This window comes from Manduca sexta, unplaced genomic scaffold, assembly GCF_014839805.1.
Source record: "Manduca sexta isolate Smith_Timp_Sample1 unplaced genomic scaffold, JHU_Msex_v1.0 HiC_scaffold_2889, whole genome shotgun sequence".
Lineage (NCBI taxonomy): Eukaryota > Metazoa > Arthropoda > Insecta > Lepidoptera > Sphingidae > Manduca > Manduca sexta.
The window spans coordinates 6,786-18,125 of NW_023593899.1; the positions used below are offsets into that span (position 1 = coordinate 6,786).

At 49.4% G+C, this 11,340-nt stretch overlaps 2 protein-coding genes and 2 pseudogenes across 2 annotated transcripts; all 4 read left to right on the forward strand.

Moving 5' to 3' along the window:
- The first annotated feature begins 1,464 nt into the window (after positions 1–1,464).
- Positions 1,465–2,274, forward strand: LOC115453170 (histone H3-like). Its single transcript, XM_030181837.2, is given in 2 exon segments — positions 1,465–1,636; positions 1,638–2,274. Coding segments are annotated over 2 exon segments (411 nt in total). The 5' UTR covers positions 1,465–1,594; the 3' UTR covers positions 2,007–2,274.
- Positions 2,275–2,846: 572 nt separating this feature from the next.
- LOC119192534 lies at positions 2,847–3,643 on the forward strand (annotated as a pseudogene).
- A 1,626-nt stretch (positions 3,644–5,269) lies between these two features.
- Positions 5,270–6,230, forward strand: LOC119192532 (annotated as a pseudogene).
- Positions 6,231–7,908: 1,678 nt separating this feature from the next.
- On the forward strand, positions 7,909–8,486 carry LOC119192533 (predicted GPI-anchored protein 58). The gene is made up of 2 exons (XM_037446343.1): positions 7,909–7,962; positions 8,004–8,486. The coding sequence occupies exons 1-2, from the start codon at positions 7,909–7,911 to the stop codon at positions 8,484–8,486; spliced, it is 537 nt and encodes a 178-aa protein (XP_037302240.1).
- The last annotated feature ends 2,854 nt before the right edge of the window (positions 8,487–11,340 follow it).

Sequence of the window (11,340 nt, forward strand, 5' to 3'; positions counted from 1 at the left end):
ACGTGCACTCGGTGCCCCGTGGTACGTTCGCAATCGCAACCTCCACGTGGACACCGATATGCCGACCATCAGGCATTTCATGCACATGTCCAGCAGACGCTATTTCGATCGGGCGGTCAATCATCCGAACCCGCTCATTAGGTCCGTGTCCATATACACTCCTTTCGACCGCGCGAAATGGAGGCGTCCACGTTCTGTCCTTACAGATCCAGAGGACGATATAACTCTGGCCATCCGCCGAAAGCACGAGCACTTAAAGCTCCTACACTCCACACGACCGCAGTTCCGTCCTCGCCGCCGAGGACCTCGCCGCGTTCCCCGTCCTCCCGACCCTCGATTAGTTCCGTCGGCCCGCGCGCCGACGAAGACGATTAGGTAGACTGTGTAGGTCGCTCCGTGCACCTCGCGTAAACCCCCTAATCGCTGATGTCCCCAAACATCATCTCTCAGTGACCGTCCTGAGCCGAGGCCGTGACCCTTTAGAGGGTCGCCCTCAGCATGGTCACTTAATTTAAGGGTTCGAGTGCCTAAAGCATTCACCCGAAAGTCCGGTGTGTTTGTAAAAGCCGGCCCTGCCAGGCTAACAAACGTAGAGTCACTCCAAAAAAAAAAAAAAAAAAAAAAATTTTATCGCTGACCCACATGTCAATGCGGTACGCGCGCGAGCCGCACTCGCGATGAGCCAGCTGCACTGGCTCATAAACAAAAATAGCAAATTGTCCACCCGCAACAAAATTCGGATCTTTACCTCGTGTATTAGGCCGATAATGACATACGCGTCGCCCGCGTTCGCGCACATACCGCCTGCTCGTCTTCAGCGTATGCAGGTTTTACAAAATCAATTCTTAAGACGTGCACTCGGTGCCCCGTGGTACGTTCGCAATCGCAACCTCCACGTGGACACCGATATGCCGACCATCAGGCATTTCATGCACATGTCCAGCAGACGCTATTTCGATCGGGCGGTCAATCATCCGAACCCGCTCATTAGGTCCGTGTCCATATACACTCCTTTCGACCGCGCGAAATGGAGGCGTCCACGTTCTGTCCTTACAGATCCAGAGGACGATATAACTCTGGCCATCCGCCGAAAGCACGAGCACTTAAAGCTCCTACACTCCACACGACCGCAGTTCCGTCCTCGCCGCCGAGGACCTCGCCGCGTTCCCCGTCCTCCCGACCCCTCGATTAGTTCCGTCGGCCCGCGCGCCGACGAAGACGATTAGGTAGACTGTGTAGGTCGCTCCGTGCACCTCGCGTAAACCCCCTAATCGCTGATGTCCCCAAACATCATCTCTCAGTGACCGTCCTGAGCCGAGGCCGTGACCCTTTAGAGGGTCGCCCTCAGCATGGTCACTTAATTTAAGGGTTCGAGTGCCTAAAGCATTCACCCGAAAGTCCGGTGTGTTTGTAAAAGCCGGCCCTGCCAGGCTAACAAACGTAGAGTCACAAAAAAAAAAAAAAAAAAAAAAGGTATGGTTTTACATTCTTAATCAAACCTCTGCGCGTGACGGTCGATCGCTTTGTGAGTTCGTTCGTTCGTTCGTTCGTTGTTTATTTATTTGTTTGTTTGGTTGGTTGGTTGATCAACACAATGGCGCGTACTAAGCAAACAGCTAGAAAATCAACCGGTGGCAAAAGCGCCACGTAAGCAGCTGGCGACCAAGGCCGCCAGGAAGAGTGCTCCCGCAACAGGCGGAGTGAAGAAACCTCACCGTTACAGGCCCGGCACTGTCGCTCTCCGTGAGATCCGTCGTTACCAGAAAAGTACGGAACTTCTGATTCGCAAATTACCGTTCCAGCGTTTGGTTCGTGAGATAGCGCAAGATTTCAAAACCGATCTGCGTTTCCAAAGTTCCGCCGTCATGGCGCTGCAGGAGGCCAGCGAAGCTTACCTGGTCGGTCTTTTCGAAGACACGAACCTTTGCGCCATTCACGCCAAGCGTGTTACCATCATGCCAAAGGATATACAGTTGGCGCGCAGAATCAGAGGGGAGAGAGCTTAAACGCCGCCGTTCGCTCTTGCAACCAACGTCGTCGTCGTCATCGTTGTAGAATAATAATAATAATAATAACAATAAATATTATTCAACACGACGGGTGTTTAAAATAATGTGCGCGCGTGCATCGCAGCTCGCTCCTCGCATATTATTAGAAACACATAATATCGCGAAACATTTATATTATTATATTTACAAATGAAGGCGAAATTGACGCACGCGTGATTCGCGCATCATGACTTTTAATCATTAAAAGGCCCTTTTCAGGGCCGCATATATTTCAAAATATAATTACAATTTGTTTCTTACATCGTCTACGAAACGAGACTCGGCAAGTAAACGACAGACTAAGTATATATTACCTTTATGGCATATTATATTCATAATAATATTACCGTACTCAACACTAAACACATAGATTTGTGTATATTGTTAATAAAATATTAATAATATTAACGCAACAAATTTAGGTTAGTTACCTTCTTAACTTTATAAAGAAAATAACATAATTACTGGTAATAATTATAATATCGATGAATCGATGAATTTTTATATTTATAAAAATATATTTATTTATTTATTTTTTTTTTTAAAGAGAAGAAATTGAAGAGACTGCAAATTGCATCAACTCGGTAGCGGTAGGGGTTTTAGGATAACTTGCGGTGTCATTATTATATTGCCATCGTTTTCGCTGTCTCCGTGGGTTATTATAGCACCGTCGCGTTCCGCCTATCACAGCCGCGTGAGTAAGTTAGTATACCCCCCCCCCCAACCATTCTCCTCGCGCGCTTCCTCCCTCCCCAACCCGCGCCGTCGTTTTCGTCGTACGTGGCAGTATAAAACGGGCGCATGGAGTTCGAACGGAACATATTTCGTGCGGACTGTCTGCCGAACGGATCTAACACAACGTAACATAATCGAATCAAACTAAACCAAAACAACAACAATGACCGGTCGCGGCAAGGGAGGCAAAGGTCTTGGAAAGGAGGAGCGAAACGTCACAGGAAAGTTCTTCGTGACAACATCCAGGGTATCACGAAGCCTGCCATTCGCCGTTTGGCACGCAGAGGTGGAGTGAAGCGTATCTCCGGTTTGATATACGAAGAAACTCGCGGTGTGCTTAAAGTGTTCCTCGAGAACGTAATTCGTGACGCCGTCACGTACACAGAGCACGCCAAAAGGAAAACTGTCACCGCTATGGACGTCGTGTACGCTCTGAAACGACAGGGACGCACGCTCTACGGTTTCGGCGGTTAAGTCTCTCATGATGAATGCGTAAATCGTCCGTCCGTCCGTCAGCCCGTTCGTTTCGTTCGTTCGATCGTACGTCGTCAGTCACTTGAGCGTGAGCGAATCTCGCATTGTACGCGAAAATTGAACATGCGAATACCTATTGTAAGATCATAATCAATAAATACAACGACACAAATATTATATAATGCGTACAATGTGAAGGCCGCGCACAAAAATAAAATAAAAACAACAACGACGACAACAACGGCGGCGGCGGCGGCGGCGACGACGACGACGACGACGACGACGACGACGACGACGACGACGAGGAGAACTAGGACGACGTTCTGCGCGCCATGTGACGACTGTAACACACCGAACTGACAAAAGGCCCTTTTCAGGGCCGCAAATTGTTCATTATAATTACATAATATAATCATATTATGTGTGTACCTAAGTTTCTAATCGATAAAATAATGAATTCTACTTCTTGTATTACTTCAAATATTAATACGTAGGTTGGTAATTTTAATGATAATTATTGATCATGTACTTCCAGCCGACTTGACGATATGTGTATATTCTTCGTGTGTGAGACACCCCCCCCCCCCCCTCTCCCCGAACGCTACGAGAAGGAAATGCATGACTTATGATACTTATGTTTCGCGTTGTATGTCGAAATTGAGCGAAAACAGAGTGAATAATAAAAAAATAAATAAACCTAAAACTAACAATTGAATAAAGACATTATTCATTATCACGCAAGTTATAATAGTAACTGATTTAGTTAGTTCTATTTTAAATAATATAAATAGATAGGTAAGCGATACGATAACTTCTACTATTTGTTCTTAATAATAATGACTGACTGACTTACTGACTCGACTAGTTCGCTTTATTATTATTAAGTAACCAAGTACCTATGTACCCAGGGGTAGGTACGCACCTACAGTGTGCACTGTACACTTAGTTAATGTACTCGTATGTGTATTTATTGTACGTATTGAACTAAACATAATAATATTGCGTTAGGTATATTATATATTATTACATTATAATATTATATAAAAATTGTAAATTATTAACGATACTCTGATCTGAATGTGTACTTATTTATGTATGTATGTATGATGTATGTGCGTTCGTGAGTGTTAGTGGTTCTCTAAAATTTATACTTAACGCACAGACACACAGACAGGCACAGACAGGCAGACAAATTATTTAAACATTCAATAATTCCGTCCATCATTGCTAAACAACGTAGGCCACCCCGATAGCCAGCCAGCCAGCCAGAGAGACAGCAAGCCGACCGACGCCACTAACTAATTAAATTATATTATATTATTATTATTCAATTATCAAAATCACACACACATTTTTTTTTTTTCTTTTTGCTTCCACGCACTTCGCCTCGCGCCCGACTGCCCGACTGATGCTGCGCTCGCTGCTGATGCTGCTGCTGCTGCTCGTGGTGCCGCTGACGTGTGTGTGCGCGTTTGTGTGTGTTTTACCACCCTCTCATTTGTGTGTCGTTTTAATGTTAGGAAATGTTGATGAGCAATTATTATTGTTTCAATTATATAACGTTATACATTTAGCCATTTATTTGAATAACAATCAGCACTCCATTGTTTCGTATTTTAGAGATATATAACTTTTAAACATGACTACACGTGAACACGTTACCGAGTGGCGAAAATAAACAACTTTACTCAGATAACGGACGATCATATCGTGTATATATGTTTTGAGATAAATAAATCAGTTCATGGGGAATGAGGGCGCATAAACGTTTAATTGATGAATATATGAAAACAATGTTAAAATTCAATTTAAACAGACTGATGTTAGTGAAAAGTTCCAACTGTTCGTACGTGAAATCGTCTCGCGCCGCAAAGGCTCTCCTTACGGTATAGCCGCGTGTCAGCTAATGAAAATTTCTACCAACCTAGTGGCGACATCTGACGTCGTGTGAACTCTTTTGTATTGTATTTAAAACAATTGCAGCATTTTAATATAATAATAATACTACTTACTACTACATACTTGTACTACTACTATTAATATTATTGTAAAAATAATAATAATATTATTACTACTATAATAATTATTATTATTATTATCATCGTTGTGGTGGAGTGTATGTTGCGCGCGTATTGTTGTGCATAATTTGAGAAAAACAACCAAAAAGAAAAAATATGGCAGACACAGCTGTTGCAACCGAAGCCCCAGCACCGGCAACCCCGGCAAAGAAACCTACCGCGAAGGCGGCCGCGGCAGGCGCTGCCGCAAAGAAGCCCAAAGCTAAACCTACACATCCGAAGACATCAGAAATGGTGAACAATGCTATAAAAGAGCTGAAGGAACGAAGCGGATCATCGTTGCAGGCAATCAAGAAATACATCGCCGTCCAGTACAAAGTGGACGCTGAAAAATTGGCACCTTTCATTAGAAGATATTTGAAGAGCGCCGTCGAATCGGGCACACTTATACAAACAAAAGGCAAGGGCGCTTCTGGATCTTTCAAACTTGAATCAAAATCTGCAGCGTCGAAAAATCAAAAATCAGCCGGCGGTGTCGGCGGCGGCAGCGGTGGCAGCGGTGGCAGCGGCGCAGGCGGTGGACCTGGAAGAAAAGCCGGATCGAAGGGCAACACTGCGAGCGGCGCTGCCGCGTCGGCCGGTGGTAAATCTAAGAAGGCGACAGCGGCGGCAGCAGGCAGCAGATCTAAAAGCCGCGGCCGCTGCTGCCGCTGCAGGTGGTGGGGCGAACGCGTCGTCATCGTCCGCAACGTCGCCGGCTAAATCGAAATCTTCATCTTCCTCGGCCGCCGCCGCCGCCGCGACGAGAGACAAGAAAGCCGCAGCTGCCAAAAAGAAGCCGGCGACCGCAGCGAAGAAAGCTGCAGCACAGGGTAAGGCCAAAGGCGGCCGCCTCAGCCTCTGCAGGCAAGGCCTCCAAGCCGGCCGCCAAGAAAGCTTCAGCCGCCAAAAGTGAACGCGATATGCTCACAATGCACCTGCGTAAATTGCCATTGCCGTTGTCGTCGTCGCGTTCAAGTCACATTAATAACAACATCATCAACATCAACAAGTACAAATATGATTATTATTATTGTGACGGAACGCGGAGAACGCGCGCGTGTGCGATCCATGACGCACAAACATATACACATACAACAGCCCTTTTCAGGGCTAACAAATATTTCAAATCAATCTACGCACTTATTTTATTGTTATACAATATAATAAGTGTGAATTTTAACATTAAGTTTCTTAAGTTCGACAAGATGACGAAGTCTTTACATGCATACATACATACACATACATAATATGTATATGTATTATTATAATGTAATATACCTGACTGCATATCTACCTATCTATCTACCTACTCATTTTTTTTTTTATTTTTATTTATTGATTCGTTCAATTTGGTGGGACGTAAGAATTCCATTTTACGATGAATTCATACAATATACATACATATAGACATTGACATACAAATCGCACGAGTGGCCGAATTATATTATAATATTTTGGATTTTACTGAATAGCTATACATTATATGAAGAAAAAAAAATATGTGAGGGAAAATACTTAATATAATCGCACCTAATATAATATATTATTATATTACAATATTATATTGTGTGTTGTATTGTGTGTACGTCATATTGTAAAATTCGAAGTTTCGTTTAGTTTTGTGGCCGTCACGGCATGACCGACAGCCGCGCGGCTTATTGGCTCGCCGCGCAAGCGGCGAACGATCGTGATTGGTCTATTTTAACGCGCTCGATCTCGCTCCCACCACTATTACGCGTAGTAAGTGCAGAATATAAACACCGGGGACGCGTTATTTTTACACGACACACACACACACAGCACCCGACTCGAGCGGTCCCTTTGGCTTTACCGAGTACCTGCTCGGTAAAGCCATTGTCCCGTTTCCGAGTACCTGCTCGGAACGACCGCAGCGACCTCGCTGCACGCCACGGACAAAGGAAACAATAGGGCATTGTCCCTGTTGTTACCTGCGTCCATTGTTTGGGTCCGGCCGCGTCCTTCTCAGGACAGGGTCAAACCCGTTTCTGTATCGTTTCTCGACAATTTTGCCCCTTCAGGGTTAGCTCGGTGGTAAACCTAACGGTGATAACAAGCCGAGCTAGCGGTGACCCGGCCCGCGCTGCGCCCCTCAGGGCTAAAGCGAAGCCGGACGGGTGCGGACAAGGAAGCCGTGGAGACACACCACAGTTTCCCCGCATATCTCCTTCCCAACCCTACCTTTCCTTTCACTCCATCCCGTGTGACGGTTGAGCGTGCGGACCCTAAAAGGTCCAATACCGTTTACGTCGCACGGATTGTTAGGAACCCTTTCGCACAATAAGATTGGCAAAGGGAGACAAGCTTAGGGTACACCTAATTCTAAGTACATCCCCCTCGCCTACACCCGGCGGGGAGGGTCACTCACGCACACAACCCCGGGCACACCCACCCGGGGACGTTTGTTCTAGTTTTCTTCTCACGTAGAATCACGCGTTCGTTCTCAGTGCGATAGCCGCCTGGTTTCTTGTGGGTTCTTTCCCAGGCGGAACGCACCCGGGTCCCGAACCCACTCGCGACTCATTCATTTATTTCTCCGATTTTAAGTGCCACCTAGGGCGGATTCGCCCGCAATGGCTGAATCTAGGCCTATGGACACTGACGAGCCGGCGGCGGATGTCAACAAGGCTAAACACGCCATGTTGACAACTCTCGCCGAATACATTAGGAGCGACCCTATGTTCTGCTCCTGGTCCACTCCCTAGTGGTTGCCAACGCCCCCCGTGCGGTGCCTGACTCGCCGGAGTCACCCGCTTCACCCGCGTCACCCGCGACCTCTACCGACTCATCTGAGTCATCCTCTTCCTCCGACTCGTCTGAGTCGGCCGTGTCCTCGGACGGACCTAGTCCGCCCGGGAGCCCGGCCGGCGCCGTCGATCCCGACCTCGCCATGGATTCCGATCCAGGCGCACCCGTCTTATCCGATGTCCCCGTCGCTTGCGCGTCCAAGCGACCTGTTTCTCCTGCCCCTAGCGAATCGCGGTCTGGGGCCGCGTCGTCGGACCTCGACGACGACGGCTTCACGACCGTGAGGAACGGGCGCAGGAAAAGCAGCGTAGCTCAGACGCTACCGCCTCCCAAGCGCCTTCTGCGCCGTCCGCGCCTTCCGCGCCCAAACAAAACCCGCGGCTTCCCAGCCCGCGCCCGCTAGCGCGACGGAGTCGTCGCCACCGACCCACCCTCAGCGGCCTACACACCCACCGAAGGTCAATGTCCACCGTCCCGAACGGGCCTCCCTCCACTCCTTTTGATGCTCTCACCCGTGGGGGCATTAAAATCCCGCCCAATGCCTGGAACAGTGGCCAAAAACTGCTGTCCCTCCAGCCCGGGTCAATTAGCGACCACCGCGAATTGACCAAATTTCTAGATAGCAAACGCTATCATTATTACACCTTTGCGCTCCCGGACGAGCGCCGCTATAGGTACGTCATCCGTGGCATACCCTCCAAATGTCGGCCGCCGAGGTCCAACAAGGCCGTACCAGGCCAAGGGCATCGCAGCCCTAGAGGTGCACCGGATGCACCGCGCATCGCGTTTGTCACGACGTGGCATTCAATACGAGATGGTCCTCGCCATCTTAGCTACCCCCGCAGACGTAAAAGCTCTTTACGAGCTACGCGACATCTCGGGTCTCGGCGGCTTCACTATCGAGACCCCACATAAGACTAGCGAGGTTGCGCAGTGTCACAACTGCCAAAAGTATGGTCACAATTCGCGTGGCTGTCGCCTCCCCGCCAGGTGCGTTAAGTGCCTCGGCGAACACGGCACGTCAGAGTGCCCGCGCCCGAAAGATAGGACTCAGTGCACGGAGCCGCCTTCGTGCACAAACTGCCGGCAATCTGGCCATCCGGCCAATTACCGGGGTGCCCACGGGCACCCAAATACAAGTCCAATTATAGGACCAATCAGGCCCCTAAGGCCAAGGCCCCTCAGGCCGAAAAATTCGTTCTGGCCCCAGCCCCGACACGTAACCCGTGGTTTCCCGCCACGGTACGTGCCGACTCGCGTCCCCAGGCCCAAGGCGGTGGTTCTCCCGGAGGATCTCCCGCCACCCCGGCCACAACACCAGCAGCGGCGGCCACTGTTCCCGCTCCCGTCCCAACGCCCTCGACCTCCAAGGCTACCTCTTCCAAGGTAGCCAAGTCGAAGGCTCCCGCACCATCCAAACCCCAGGCGGCGGCGACTCCGGCGTCTAGCGGCGCGCCTCCCTCATTCTCTGGTTTCCCCAGAGATTATCGAACTCCACGCGCTGATCCACGACTGCTCGTCCAAAATGAAGGCACTGGGTCACTCTGACTCCGTCCTTTTCGCCCAAATCTATAACGCGCAACAGCGCATATTCCAGCTCACCATGGAATCCATTTTCTCTCCGTAATGGCTTCTCCAAACGGAAATAACCCATCGCGACTCAAGCCTCGCTCCCTCAGAGTGGGCTTTTCAACCTTAATGGTATACGCGGCCAACGAGCCGAACTCTCAGACTTTGCTCGCGATCATAAATTGGACGTCTTCCTCCTCCAGGAAACGTTCCTCAAACCCTCTCAACGCAGTCCCAAACTCCCCAATTTCAATCTCGTGCGAAACGATCGCACCGATGGCCCTAAAGGTGGCACTCTCATTTACTACAAAAGGTCCCTGCATTGCATACCTCTCGACCCCCGAAAGCCTGAGCAGCATTGAGGCTTCAGTGTGCAGGCTTTCTATGACAGGACACCCGCCGATCACTCTGATCTCGGCCTATCTCTCACCTAGTAAGGAGCTTCACTCCAACGAACTAATAACCCTACTCAGTATGGGGAGTCCGTCCTTCTGGCGGGCGACCTTAACGCCAAGAACACTCTCTGGAACTGCAACTCTACCAACGGTAGGGGTGCGGTACTCGAAGCTGTCTTGACGAAATTGATATGAGCATTCTGGTTCCTTCTGAACCCACGCACTATAGTTTTATGAACGATAGCTACAGACCCGATATATTAGATATAGCACTCGTAAAGAACGTATGTCTCAACGTGTGTTCTCTGCGAGTGGTACATGAATTAGATTCAGACCACAGACCTGTGATCTTAGATTTAGCCCCTCATAACGGTCCCTCAGACACAGGTCCTAACGATCGGGTGAAAGTGTCGACGAATTGGCGGCTCTTGAGCACCAAACTCGCCGACACTTCATCTGATGTCCTCTCCTCTATTCCGCCCAACATCGTGACTCGCGGGGAAACGACCGGCGCGATTCGCTCCTTCACCAACCATCTACACCACGTCTTGAGCGAAAGCTCCGAGAGGTGCCCGAGACCGGCGACGGTCAAGGGCATCTTCCCGATGACGTGAGATGGGTGCTGAGGAGGCGAAACGCAGCACTAAAGGCCTGCGTGTCTGACCCTCCCCGGATCGACGGCGTCTCGCGCGTTACCTCCAACGTGAGGCCAGACGTCGCGTAAAGGACGCCGTCGATTCGAGGTGGGAGCAGCACTTGTCGGAAATCCAACCGACCCACACGGCCTTTGGAAGCTGGTCCGCTCTTTCAAGAGAGAAGGATGGCCTCTTTTCCTCCGCTCAATCGTCGAATCAACGCCCGCGTTTGACGACGACGAGAAAGCGGAATTATTAGCCTCCACCCTGCAGTCTCAATGCTCGCTCGAAACAACTCCCGTAGACCACGATCATCTTGTTGCGGTAGACTCTTTTTGTCGAAAGTAGGAACGCGATCCCTTCGCCGCCTATTCCGCGACCGTTACAAACAATCGACCCGGATGTCGACGCGCCCCCGACCCCCTCGCGCCGGTGACGATCAAAGAAGTCGTCACTCTGATCAAGGCACTAAATAGGCGAAAAGCCCCCGGGGCTGACGGTATCCCCACTAGGTTACTGAAAATGCTACCGGGGCATCTGGTCAAGATTCTTGCTGACATCCTCAATGCAGCATTCCAGAACTGCTACTTTCCTGAGGCCTGGAAAGAAGCAGTCGTGATAGGGATTCACAAGCCGGGTAAACCCGCGTCAGATCCGG

What these genes read in the sequence shown, in the direction of transcription:
- LOC119192533 (XM_037446343.1), top strand. Translation starts at nt 7,909, where the DNA reads ATGGCTGAATCTAGGCCTATGGACACTGACGAGCCGGCGGCGGATGTC. An exon ending in CGGCGGCGGATGTCAACAAG is followed by an intron (nt 7,963 to 8,003) that starts GCTAAACACGCC and finishes CGAATACATTAG; the next exon opens with GAGCGACCCTATGTTCTGCT.